At 47.4% G+C, this 11,401-nt stretch overlaps 1 protein-coding gene across 1 annotated transcript in view; it reads right to left on the bottom strand.

The window, feature by feature from the left end:
- Positions 1-5,984: 5,984 nt before the first annotated feature.
- Positions 5,985-11,401, bottom strand: part of SPSB4 (splA/ryanodine receptor domain and SOCS box containing 4) — a 78,085-nt gene continuing 72,668 nt past the window's right edge. Inside the window, exon 3 of the mRNA XM_047726278.1 lies at positions 5,985-7,440. Coding sequence (XP_047582234.1) covers positions 7,313-7,440 — 128 coding nt within the window. The 3' untranslated portion in view covers positions 5,985-7,312. The remainder of the gene's footprint in view (positions 7,441-11,401) is intronic.

Below are 11,401 nucleotides of genomic sequence, written 5' to 3'. Positions count from 1 at the left end.
TCTCTTCCCCCCATTCTTTCTCAAATAAATAAATAAAATCTAAAAAAAGCACAAAACCTTAATAAGATAGCACTTCACACCTAAAGTTAAAAAGGCTGATGATATCAAATGTTAGCAATCACATGAAGGAACTGGAACTCACACACTGGGAATGTAAAATGATCCAACAAACTTAAAAAAGAATTTGGCAATTTCTTAAAAAGTTCAACATACTCCTACCATACTGTCTAGCATTCCTCTAGTATGTATTTACCCAAGAGAAATGAGCATATGCCCACAGATGAATATTCATGGCAGCTTTATTTGTAATTGCCCCAATCCAGAAGCATCCCAAATGTCCATCAATGGTGAATGAATAAACAAATTGTGGTGTATTCATCCAATGGAATGCTACTCAGCAGGAAAAAGGAATGAACTATTGCTGTGCAAAAAACCATGGATGCATCTTTAAAAAATTTTTTTTCTAATTAATTTTTTTATTAACATATAATGTATTATTAGCCCCAAGAGTACAGGTCTGTGAATCACCAGGTTTACCATGGATGCATCTTAAAAAGAATTAGGCGAATGAAAGAATCCAGATTGAAAAAGAGCACATAAAAACAAAATATATCTGCACAATCAAAAAGGAAAGCAATAAGCTCTTCAACCCCAAGCTTAGATTCTAGTTAATGAAGGACACATTGATGATAGAAAATTATTAGTGACCTAGAGGGCAAATCAGGAAATTTTATTTTCATTTTCTAAGGTGGATGAGAAATGGCAATCAAATGTTGATTTCAACAGTCAGAATCTCCCTGATTATCAATCTACGTGATTGGATATAAACGCTCATCCTTCCAAATCAATTCATCTGCAGAGAATCTATCCTTTTTTATTATTATTGTGGACAATTTCAAACAATAAGAGTAGAATGGACGGTATAATAAACTCTCATGTCCCCATTACTCAACTCCAATAATTTTCAACTCATTGCCTATTTTGTTTCATCCATATATCCCCATCCACTGCCTGTGACTCCAGCCCCAACATCATGCCATTCCATCTGGAACTATTTGTTTGTATTTCCACAAAAAAAGATTATTTTCAGTTTCCGTTTTAAATTTCTAAGAATTCAGAACCAGTCCTGGCAACTCATCTGAAAATCTTGGAGGAGTTTGGGAGGAATATAGGACTGCCCACACATTGATAAAGGAGAAGCGATTTACTGGCCAAGACAGTTTTCTCAAGAAAATGCTTGTCTTCTCTTCTCTGTTTAAAAAAAAAAAAAGGAAAAAAAAAGTTGGTTTTTCTGTAACTGGTGGGCAGTGCTATCCCATTAGGCTCAATGTGACAGTCCCAGGGGCTGCTGTGTAATATGACCATTATCCAGGAAAGAAATGTGCATTTTTAGATGGAAACATGAAACCTCTCCCCTGTGTACAATCGGGCTCGTGAGGACATCTACACTTGCTTTATAGGAGGCCACTTGAATGGGAAATCACCAAACAGATGTTGCACTCCTGGGAGTGCTTCTACGACCTCAGCTCTCTTGTAATGTTTTCATGAGACAATGGGATTCTTTGTTCTTTAAAAACCTTCAAATCTCTCAGTCTTCTTTCCTCCTCCTCCTCCTTGCTTCTCCTTCCTTCTCTCCCTCCTCTTCCTTCCTCCTCCTTCCTCCTCCTTCTTCCTTTTCCTCCTCCTCCCTTCTTCCTCACCTCCCCCTTTTTTCTTCTTCCTCCTGCTCCTCCTCTTCCTCCTTCCTTCTTCTTCTCCTTCTTCTTCTTCCTCCTCCTCCTTCTCTGGAACCATCTCCCTTTTCAGATGTCATAACTACTAATTGTGGTCAAGAGTAATACCTCATTGAATCCAAAGCATTTCTAGTGAGAAGGAAGTGACTTCTTTTTTTTTTTAAGATTTTATTTATTTATTTGACAGAGAGAGATCACAAGTAGACGGAGAGGCAGGCAGAGAGAGAGAGAGAGAGAGGGAAGCAGGCTCCCTGCTGAGCAGAGAGTCCGATTCGGGACTCGATCCCAGGACCCTGAGATCATGACCTGAGCCGAAGGCAGCGGCTTAACCCACTGAGCCACCCAGGCGCCCCCAGGAAGTGACTTTTGAAGGAATATGCTCCACTCTCTCTTTTTTTTAAATTTAATTTTTTAAATATAGATTTATATACAAAGTATGTGAACCTTAAGTGTATAGTTTGGTGAGTTTGTACATATGTATATATTCATGTAACCATCACCTAGGTGAAAAATGTGGATTTTTTCTGGGACCCTAGCGAGCTCCCTCATGTTTATCCCTGAAATCAGTGGCATGACCCCCTCACCTCCAAAGTAACACGCTTCTGACTTCTTTTTTTTTTTTTTTAAGATTTTATTTATTTATTTGAGAGAGAGACAGTGAGAGAGAGCATGAGCAAGGAGAAGGTCAGAGGGAGAAGCAGACTCCCCATGGAGCTGGGAGCCCGATGTGGGACTCGATCCCGGGACCCCAGGATCATGACCTGAGCCGAAGGCAGTCGTCCAACCAACTGAGCCACCCAGGCGTCCCGCTTCTGACTTCTATAATCAGAGATACTTCTGCCCGTTCTTGAGCTCACCTACATGGAATTACTCATTCTTTTAGGTCTAACTTCTTTCACTCGTCATTGTCATAAGATCCACTCAGGTCATGTGTAGCAATAGTCCCTTTCTTTGATTAAAAATTACTATATAGTACTTCACTGTATGAATATGCCACAATTTATTTTTCTTTTCTGGGGATAGACATTGGGGCTGTTTCCAATTTGGGCCTGTTAGGAATAGCTATGACATGTTCAGTTCTGTGTATTGCAACTAGCTTCTTCCAGCCTGTGCCTTGCCTTTCCACTCTCTTAACCTGTCCTTTGATGAAGAACAGTTAATTTTAATAAAGTGCTATATATTTATCTTTTTATAGTGACTTCATTTTGTGCCTTAAGAAAGCCTCACTTACTTTCTCTAGAAAACGTATGTTGTTGTTTTATATTCACATTTAGGCCTCTAATCACTTTCACAGTAATTTTTGTCTGCGGTGTGAGGTAAAGGTGATGATTCATGCTTTTTCCATATGGATGTCTGTCTGACCCTACACCACTGACTGAAAAAACCATCTTTCCCCCCACTGAAATTCAGTGACACAATCATTGACCATGCAAATGTGGGTCTGTTTCTGAACTGTATTCTAGTCACTGATCTCTTTGTTCATCCTTACACCACCAGCAAACCATCTTAATTACTGTATGTTTATAGAAACTCTCAGTATCTGGTAACGTAAGTCCTCCTACTTCACTTTTCTTTTTTAAGACCATTACAGCTATTTTAGGTCCTTTGCATTTCCGGATGAATTTAGAACCAACTTGTCAATTCCTACAACAAACTTGGAATTTTTATTGTTGTTGGATTGACTCTAGATCATTTTGGGCAGAATAACATGCTAACAATATTGCATCTTCTTTTTAAAAAAATTTTTTTGTGGGGGAGGGACAGAGGGAGAGAAAGAATCCCAAGCAGGCTCCACACTGAGCGTGGAGCCTAACGCCGGGCTCGATCTCATGACACTGAGATCATGACCTGAGTCCAGATCAAGAGTCCAATGCTTTACCGACTGAGGCACTCAGGTTCCCAACAATATTTCATCTTCTAAGTGCCATGGTGTATCTCTCTGTTTATTTAGGTCCCCTTCAATGTCTCTTGAAAATGTTCTGTAGTTTTCAGTGTGTTTGGAAGCTGCAGCTGGGAGCGGGGTCCTGGGGAGCAGGCCCAGCTGTCCTGGCACAAATCAACCACCACTGTGTTACTTGTCACCTGCTGCCACATTGTGAGGTGATGAAGTCTTTGTTTCTCAGTGAAAGGTGGCCCCCAAAGAGGCCAGCTGCTAGCATGAAAGTCTGAGGAAAAAACAAAGGAAAGAGGGTGGTTTTTGTTCAGAAAGTGGCAATGGTAGATGGGGTAAAGCTTGAACCAGGGAGCTCAGCAGGGTTCGGCTCTCTGGGAGACTGTGCCCCCATGTGCTCTGGTCTTTGGTGATTAGAAAGTGGTGGGACTGTCTTAGTACGAGCCTCCATCAGAAAGGGGTCATGGAGAGAAAGGCCAAACCTCAGAGAACGTGCAGGGATGAGAGGGGCCTGGGGGCTGGATTATGACGGGTACCGGCTCTGGGGAGGAGTCATGAGGCTCCCAGCTTGCCTGCCAGGAGGGTCCTGTGGCGGGACGTGTGTTTGTGTGTGTGCATGTGTGTGTGTGTGTGCACATGCAGGAGGCACGGGGACATGGGGCCCTGGGACACCAGCAGCCCTGGGACACGGGGCACATGCACAAGCGCTCCCTCTCACTTGTTCACAACTCTGCATCTCTGCACTGGTTTTCCTTGATCACCATCGGTCCTGGGCACCTTCCACTCCCTGCTCTCCAGCCCCACCTGGCTTCTTTTCTTCTCTCTGACATTGTTCTGTGGCATTGCTTTGCCTTACTGGTCTCCCCTTAGAACATGAGCTCTAGCAGCACCGGACTGCACTCCTTCCTTCCTGTTCTGGCAGTGCGGAGCTCCCCGCTCCCACCCCAGTGCCCCACAATATCTATGGAATGACTGTGGGAGTGAAAGGGCCTGAGGTCCCAGAGGCCTCTTGGCCAGGGTCTGGGCTCTAGCAGGAATTCCTCGCCTCCCCCCAGGACTTTCCCACAGGTTCCACCAACATCCCAACTACCAGGGGGTACCTCCCCACACACCACCTCAGTGGTCTTTGCTGAGGCTTTGCATCTGGTCCAGGGCTGTGTGGAAACAACAGGCCCAGGCTCTACCAGCCCAAGACTCACAGCCCACAGGGGCAGGAGGGGCGCTAGCCCAAGTGTCTGGTTGAGAGGCATAGTCAAGCCTGGGAGGTGAGGAGTGGACTCCCAGAGCAGGCAATGCCAGGGGGGTGGGGTGGGGTTAGGGAAGGGCTTCCTGGAGAAGGGTCAGTCTAAGCTAGTCCTGGAGAAGGTAGTCAGGATGGGAGAGCATTGGTGGGGTGAAGGAAATTGCATAAGCAGGGTGTGGACAAGACAGATGCCTTTAAACTAGAGAGCTGGTGCTGAAACTGGGACCGTAGAAGTTGGGGAGAGGGTCCTCAGCCACTGGTGACCTGGTCCAGCCCCTGCAGTGTGTAGAGAAGGAAGTCATGTACCCTAGGTCACAACATAAAAGTGACAAAATTGGGACTCAAACCTAAGCCTCCTGACTCCAAACCTGAGCTCAGCCTCCAGTCCTGAGATTAGAGGGAGGGAAGAACCCTGCCCCTGGTGGTAGGTTTAGCGCATCTGATGCTTTTGGTCTGTCCTTACCAAGGTTGTCTTGCTTAAAAAGCAGGGATGAAGAGTGCCTCCTCCTCCAAGAAGCGTTCCCTTCAGGTCCTATCTTCCCACAGCCCCTTCATGATCTCCTTCTCACTTTATTAGTCTGTAACATCTGTAAACCCCGTCTCCCTGGAGGGACAGATCTGCCTGAGCCCTGGGTCCTCAGAGGTTGGCACTGTGCACGTTGGTGACCTGTCCTGCTGATTGAATGTTGTGCCAGACCTTAGCCTGACTTGCTTGCAGCCCCAAGCCTGCCTAGGCTGCACACTCCCCCTTTAGCAATTGGCACTACTCCTTGATGAGGACATGCACTTCCAAAGTCACATCTGGCCCCACTTTTGGGTCCGGTTTGCAATCACCCTATGCCCCTTGCAGAGCCACCCTTAGGACACTCCCCAGGCATCAGTTCCACCACCATGCCTAGCTGGCATGGACACCGGACCCAGGCACGCTCATTCTCCCAGGGCAGGCCTTTGTAAAATGACTTGCGTTTGGGCTCAAGTGGGACCAGCAAGACAGAAGAGGCAAGAAAAGCTGGGGAGGGGTTTGCATTGCTGCCTCCTGAGGGTCTGGGGACACACCAGCCAGGCTGACACAAGGCCCCCGCCCACCCCTCCCCACAGAACATGTACTGAGCAGCGGAAGGACTGAAGGACAAATTTTATTAGAAACGCTCCTCATTCATCGGTCGAATTCACATTAAAGTGGGGGGGAGGCAGTGCCGTCTGGGGCTCTGGAATCCCCCTGCTGTGACAATTTCCAGTTAAAAATGGGTCTGGGCAGAGGACTTCAGAAACACATGAGAGATTCCCAATGGCGGAGGTGGAGGCGGCGGCGGCAGCATCATCTCCAGCAGGGGACCGGACTGGGAACAGGCGGAGAAGCTGCTGCCCATGGCCACCCTGCCAGCGACAGGGCTGCCCGTGCAGCCCCAAGCTGATAAATAAAGCGCAAATCACACGCACACTGGAAACAGAAACAAACTCGTACATGTCTCCCAAAGTGAAAAAATAATTCGCACAAATAAAGCTTTGTGGCAGCGAGGCACCTCCGGAATGGGCGGTTGCCTAGAGACCCCCAGCACCTTGGGAAGGCTCCCCAACCTGAGGACATCGTCCATTTGTGTGGCACAATGCCCCAAATTCCCCCATTAGCACCTTTGGACTAAGTACTGCCCTCACTACATTCCTCTTTTTAAAATGCAGCGTGACTCAAGATAATAACAACAACAATAATAATAATAAGGATACACTCTGTCCCTGGGGTGAATTAGTCAGACTCAGCTTCCCTGAATAGAGGTGCCTGGGGTAGCCAGAGAACTGTGGGTCCGTGCAGGGGTGGGTGGGGAACGGAAGGCCGTGACGGGGTTAAGTAAACAATGTTCCAAGAGGTAAGCTGGAAGGTGTGGAAACACAGCTCTGTCCACGTGCCAATTCCGCAGCTGGACAACCCTGGGTAAGAGTCTTGCAAAGGGGCACAAAGTCCTAAAGTGTCAAGGGGTGGGGGCCCACAGGGGCACCCGCATCCGGCTGTTTTCGTCATTCATTATTCAGAGGCAATTTGCTCCCGGAGTTGGCCAGTTTCCCCTGGCCCTGTCTGCACCAGGACACACAACAGAAGTCTCCTGCCCAGATGTTTTATTCATTCTCTTGACTAAGGAGACAGGCTCCCTGGTCAATACCGGTGGCCGCTGGGTCTCGGTCGGTGGGCAGGATCTCCGCCACGTGCAGGTTCAGGACTCTGCACGGCTTCCCAGGAGGTGCCTGACTTAGAAGGGCCGCCTTCAAGGCAGCGAATACTGTTGGCAAGAGACATTTCATTTTCCGAGGTGGGAACGAGTCCCCGTCCTTTCAAGGAACTGAGTGTCCTGGCGCTCTGGGGCGAGGAGGAGCACCCCTTCCTGAAGGTACCGCGTGACCAGGAGATGCCAGGCCCTGCTGTGTGTGCGTACCCACTGCTGCTCCGCAGCCTCACTGGTACTGCAGATAGTTTTTGAGAGACTGAGGCAGGGGCAGGGCACCGATGTCCCGCAGGCGCTGGCGGCCCAGGGCCAGGCGGATGGATCTCCGGCACAGGTCCATCAGCGGCAGGGGCTCGGCTGCAAGAGAGGGGAGTGGGTTAGTCTCGCTGGTGCCTTGCACACTTGCTCGCCCCCGCCTACCCTCTGCCCACCACTGGCGCACGGGCTCCTCACAGCTGAAGTTCAGGGCCTAGGGTTCCTCCTCTGGGAAGCCGCCTCTGGTTATATTAGCTGAGGGCTTAGAGCAGTGTTTTTCAAACTGTGGGAAACAACCGGTTAGACTAAAGAATGGTGAAATCAGTTCACTGGACGGTGACCAGCGAAAGAAGGAAGAAAGAAAGGAAAGAAGGAAGGAAGGAAAGACAAGAAAAAAGAAAAGAAAGAGTAAGTGGACAGCAATGACCATAACAAGGGTAAATATCATTCCATGAAAACTTTGTCTCTGATGTGAGTGCTCAGTGTGTCTCAATGGAAAAAATACCTCTCGTTGCAGGTCGTGGTAAAAATGAAACCTTCTGACCTAGGAGGGGATCTGCAGGGGGCTTCCTCTTAGAAACGGGTTAAGCTTAGGGAGACTGTTTGAAATTCCTCTGAACCCTCACACTTAACATCTTTTGATGATCAGCAGAGGGATGCATTTTCTTTTAATATCCAGTTCTGGAAAATTTCATGAATTAAAGACCACAAGCCATAGAACCTTTGGATGTAGGACCAAGTTTAGTTAGTTTTACTGCAGACATGTTTATTAAGCTCTTAGTCTCTTCCATGCCCTCTGATTGGACCCAGGGATGCAGAGATAACAAAGCCAAGGCCAGAGGCAGCCCTGGAAGCAGAAAAAGGCTCGTAGTCCCAAATTAAAATGGGTGAATAATCTGAGTAGAGTATAATATACGCAATAATTCTTAAATGCACAGGGGACGGAAACCAGGCAGTTCGTATGCAAGAACTGTTTGAAAGCGTCAAAGGAGAATAACTGAATGAGGTTTTGAAGGGTGAGTAGGAGCTTTATGTAATGTTAGGGAGGAGAGTGCTCTAGGCCAAGAGAATAGGCAAAGGCAGAGAGGCATAAGACAGGACAGGTCGAGAGATCTAGAGAGAGAGGAATGGTGCTGGTCTGCTGGATCAAGAATGAAGATGGAGGTGGTTACAGTTATCTCACCTGGCTTGCACAGGCTTGGTTTCCCCAAGCCTGCAGGAACATGCTAGAGGCCGGAAGATGCATCTTCCCACTTTCTTTGGTAACAGAATAAGTGATAATTTAAAAGCATTCTATAATATACTAAGATGCAATTGAGCTGTAAGTAGCAAATAACTAACATAAGAGCTATGAGAGGAGTAATATCATAAGGGATGGAAAAGCAGTCAAGAGTGTGTTTATGGAAATTTTAATTTACTAGAGCTGCATAGTTCATATAGAGAGCCATTTAGAACTAAGGCAGGACTTGGCTGGTGCCCTGGAAGCCTCACCCTGAAGTGTGTCCAGCTCTCCTTCACTGGGGGCGAGGCTGCACGGTCGCATATCTGCACGGGGTATTGGTGGCTTTAAATATTCTCCCCTCAGTGCCCTCTTATCCTCAGATAAACCCTCGCTGTTGGCCAGGGAGGACCAGGCATCCCGTTTTTCAGGCCCAGAAAGCAGATGGTCCCATAGTCACCATGCCCAGACCAACACTTGACACCCGTCTTGACGTGCCCCCCCCAGCCTCCCTCAGCTACACCCCTGTACCCAGTGCTCTTTCTCCCTGCCCCCAACCTGGTTCTGAGCCAAGCTTTGCACTGCTCTCCAAATCATGCCTCTGTGAACACCCCCCTCTCAAACCCAAATCCTCCTGTCTGATTGTAAATTTTTGTTTATTTATATATTTTGTATTTAAGCATTGCTGACACACAATTTACATTAGTTTCAGGTTGACTGTAGTTACTCTTCTTTTTTTAAAAATATTTTATTTATTTATTTGACAGAGAGAGAGAGAGAGATCACAAGCAAGCAGAGAGAGAGGGAAGGAAGCAGGCTCCCCACCGAGCAGAGAGCCCGACTCAGGGCTCGATCCCAGGACCCTGGGATCATGACCTGAGCCGAAGGCAAAGGCTTAACCAACTGAGCCACCCAGGCACCCCTGTAGTTACTCTTTATTGAAGACTTTTTATGGGGGCACCTGGGTAGCTCAGTTGGTTAAGTGTCTGGCTTTGGCTCAGGTCATGATCCCTAGGGCCCTGGGATGGAGCCCCGGGGTAGGTTCAGTGCCCAGACAGGAGCCTGCCTGTCCCTTCCCCCTGCTTGTGCTCTCTCTCTGTCTCTCTCTCAAATAAATAAATAAAATCTTAAAAAAAAAAAAAGACTTATTATGTGGTCAGTTGGTTTAGAACCAGGTGTTTAGAACCACCTGACCACATAATAAGGTTTTTTTTTTTTAAGATTTATGTATTTATTTTGTAGCTTTATTTGTAGCTGCTTGTACGCTTGTATGTGTCAAACTCATATCACAACGAAACTTTGGCGTAGGATTGTTTTATGACTATTACTCTTACCCCATTTTAAGGAGGAGGAAACTGAAGCACAAAGAGGGTGATTCACTTGCCCAAGGACACACAGCTGGCCTGAGCTAGAAGCTGGTCCCCACGCGTGGCATGTCGGCAGGACACGGGTGGGCGCTGTGCCTAAGGTGTATGGAGCCAAAGTGTGCTCTCCTTCCAGTTGGACAGATGTGGCAAGGATGCTCTGTCCCATTCACTGAACAAGGAATGGGTACAAAGTGACTGTAAGCTTCTTAAAGGATGTGACCCTGACTCACCCGTCTTAGGATCTACACCCCTCAGTCTGCTCCCATCACAGGCGAATGTCCCAGACACTGTTAAATGAACAAGTTGATGTTCTGTTCCTGGGCATGTCTTCTCCAGATGTTTCAAGCAATTGGAATGAATTACTTTTGCCTGGCAGCATTTCCATCTTAGCTCCCCACTTCCCTATAAATCCCCCAAGAACTGAGTAGGTTTTAATTGACAAGAGGCTTGTGGTGAGGAGTCAGTGAGCCAGTGTGACGCCCTTAGCACAGTGCCCAGCATATAGTAGGTGTTCACCGTAAGCCACTTCTAGCTCCCTCCTTCCCATCCAGGCATTTTCGTGGTTGCCCTTGGAAACGATAAGCTTGGGGAGTGCTGGTAATGAAGTAGGCTCTGGCTGGGAGGCCAGAAGTTCCTTCCCTGAATGAGGGGAGATGGGCTTGCATTTGCCTTAGGAAAATTTTGAGTTGATCATCACTGCCAGACCTTGAGAGCTTTCTTAAATATTTTAAAGCTCTAGGCACACATTAGGTCCTCAGTGTCCAAAATGCTAAGCCTCGTCAACAAACCCAATTCCCTGTGTGTTCCCTGCCTAGTTAGGGTCTGGGAGAAGGGAAGAACTCTATTTATTGTTATTCCTCTGCAGTTACGGAGATCGATTCCAGAGCCCAACTCTAAAGGAAGTGACAAAGGGTTTGGGGCAGAGCCCAGGGGACATCGTTAGTGCTAAGTGTGATACAAATCATCTCTTCTCATTTCTTGAGGGACCTTTACACGGACAGCCACACAGCAGTGCCCAAGTGCGTAGGGCAAGTCCTTGCAGTGGCTGTGAAACTCCCAAAGCTCAGGGGACGCCCTGTGGCAGCTGGGCCCACCCCCGACTCCTCTTTGCTGACTCCCCTTGGCTTCAGAAGCCTTCTTCGAGCAGCCAAATGCCAGAAATGATCAACCAGGTGGCAAGAGAAACCTAGGATCTTTCAGCATAGGAGTCATTTTCAGAAATGTTTTCCAACTAAAACAAAAATTTTTGAAAAAGGAATCCTTGTTCCCCAAAAGTGAATATCCAAATGGCCAATAAGTTCCTGAAAAAATGCTTGACTTCATGACTCACCAGAGAAGTGCAGATTAGTGCCATGAAGTGAGTCTGCTACACGCCAACCCGAACAGCCCAAATGCAAACAAGACAACAGCAAGTGCAGGCAAGGATGCGGTGAAACAGGGACTCTCGTAATGCCGAGAACATGCAACCGGGCACAAC

Source organism: Lutra lutra, chromosome 1 (genome assembly GCF_902655055.1).
Source record: "Lutra lutra chromosome 1, mLutLut1.2, whole genome shotgun sequence".
NCBI lineage: Eukaryota > Metazoa > Chordata > Mammalia > Carnivora > Mustelidae > Lutra > Lutra lutra.
This window is presented reverse-complemented; position numbering and strand designations above follow the sequence as displayed.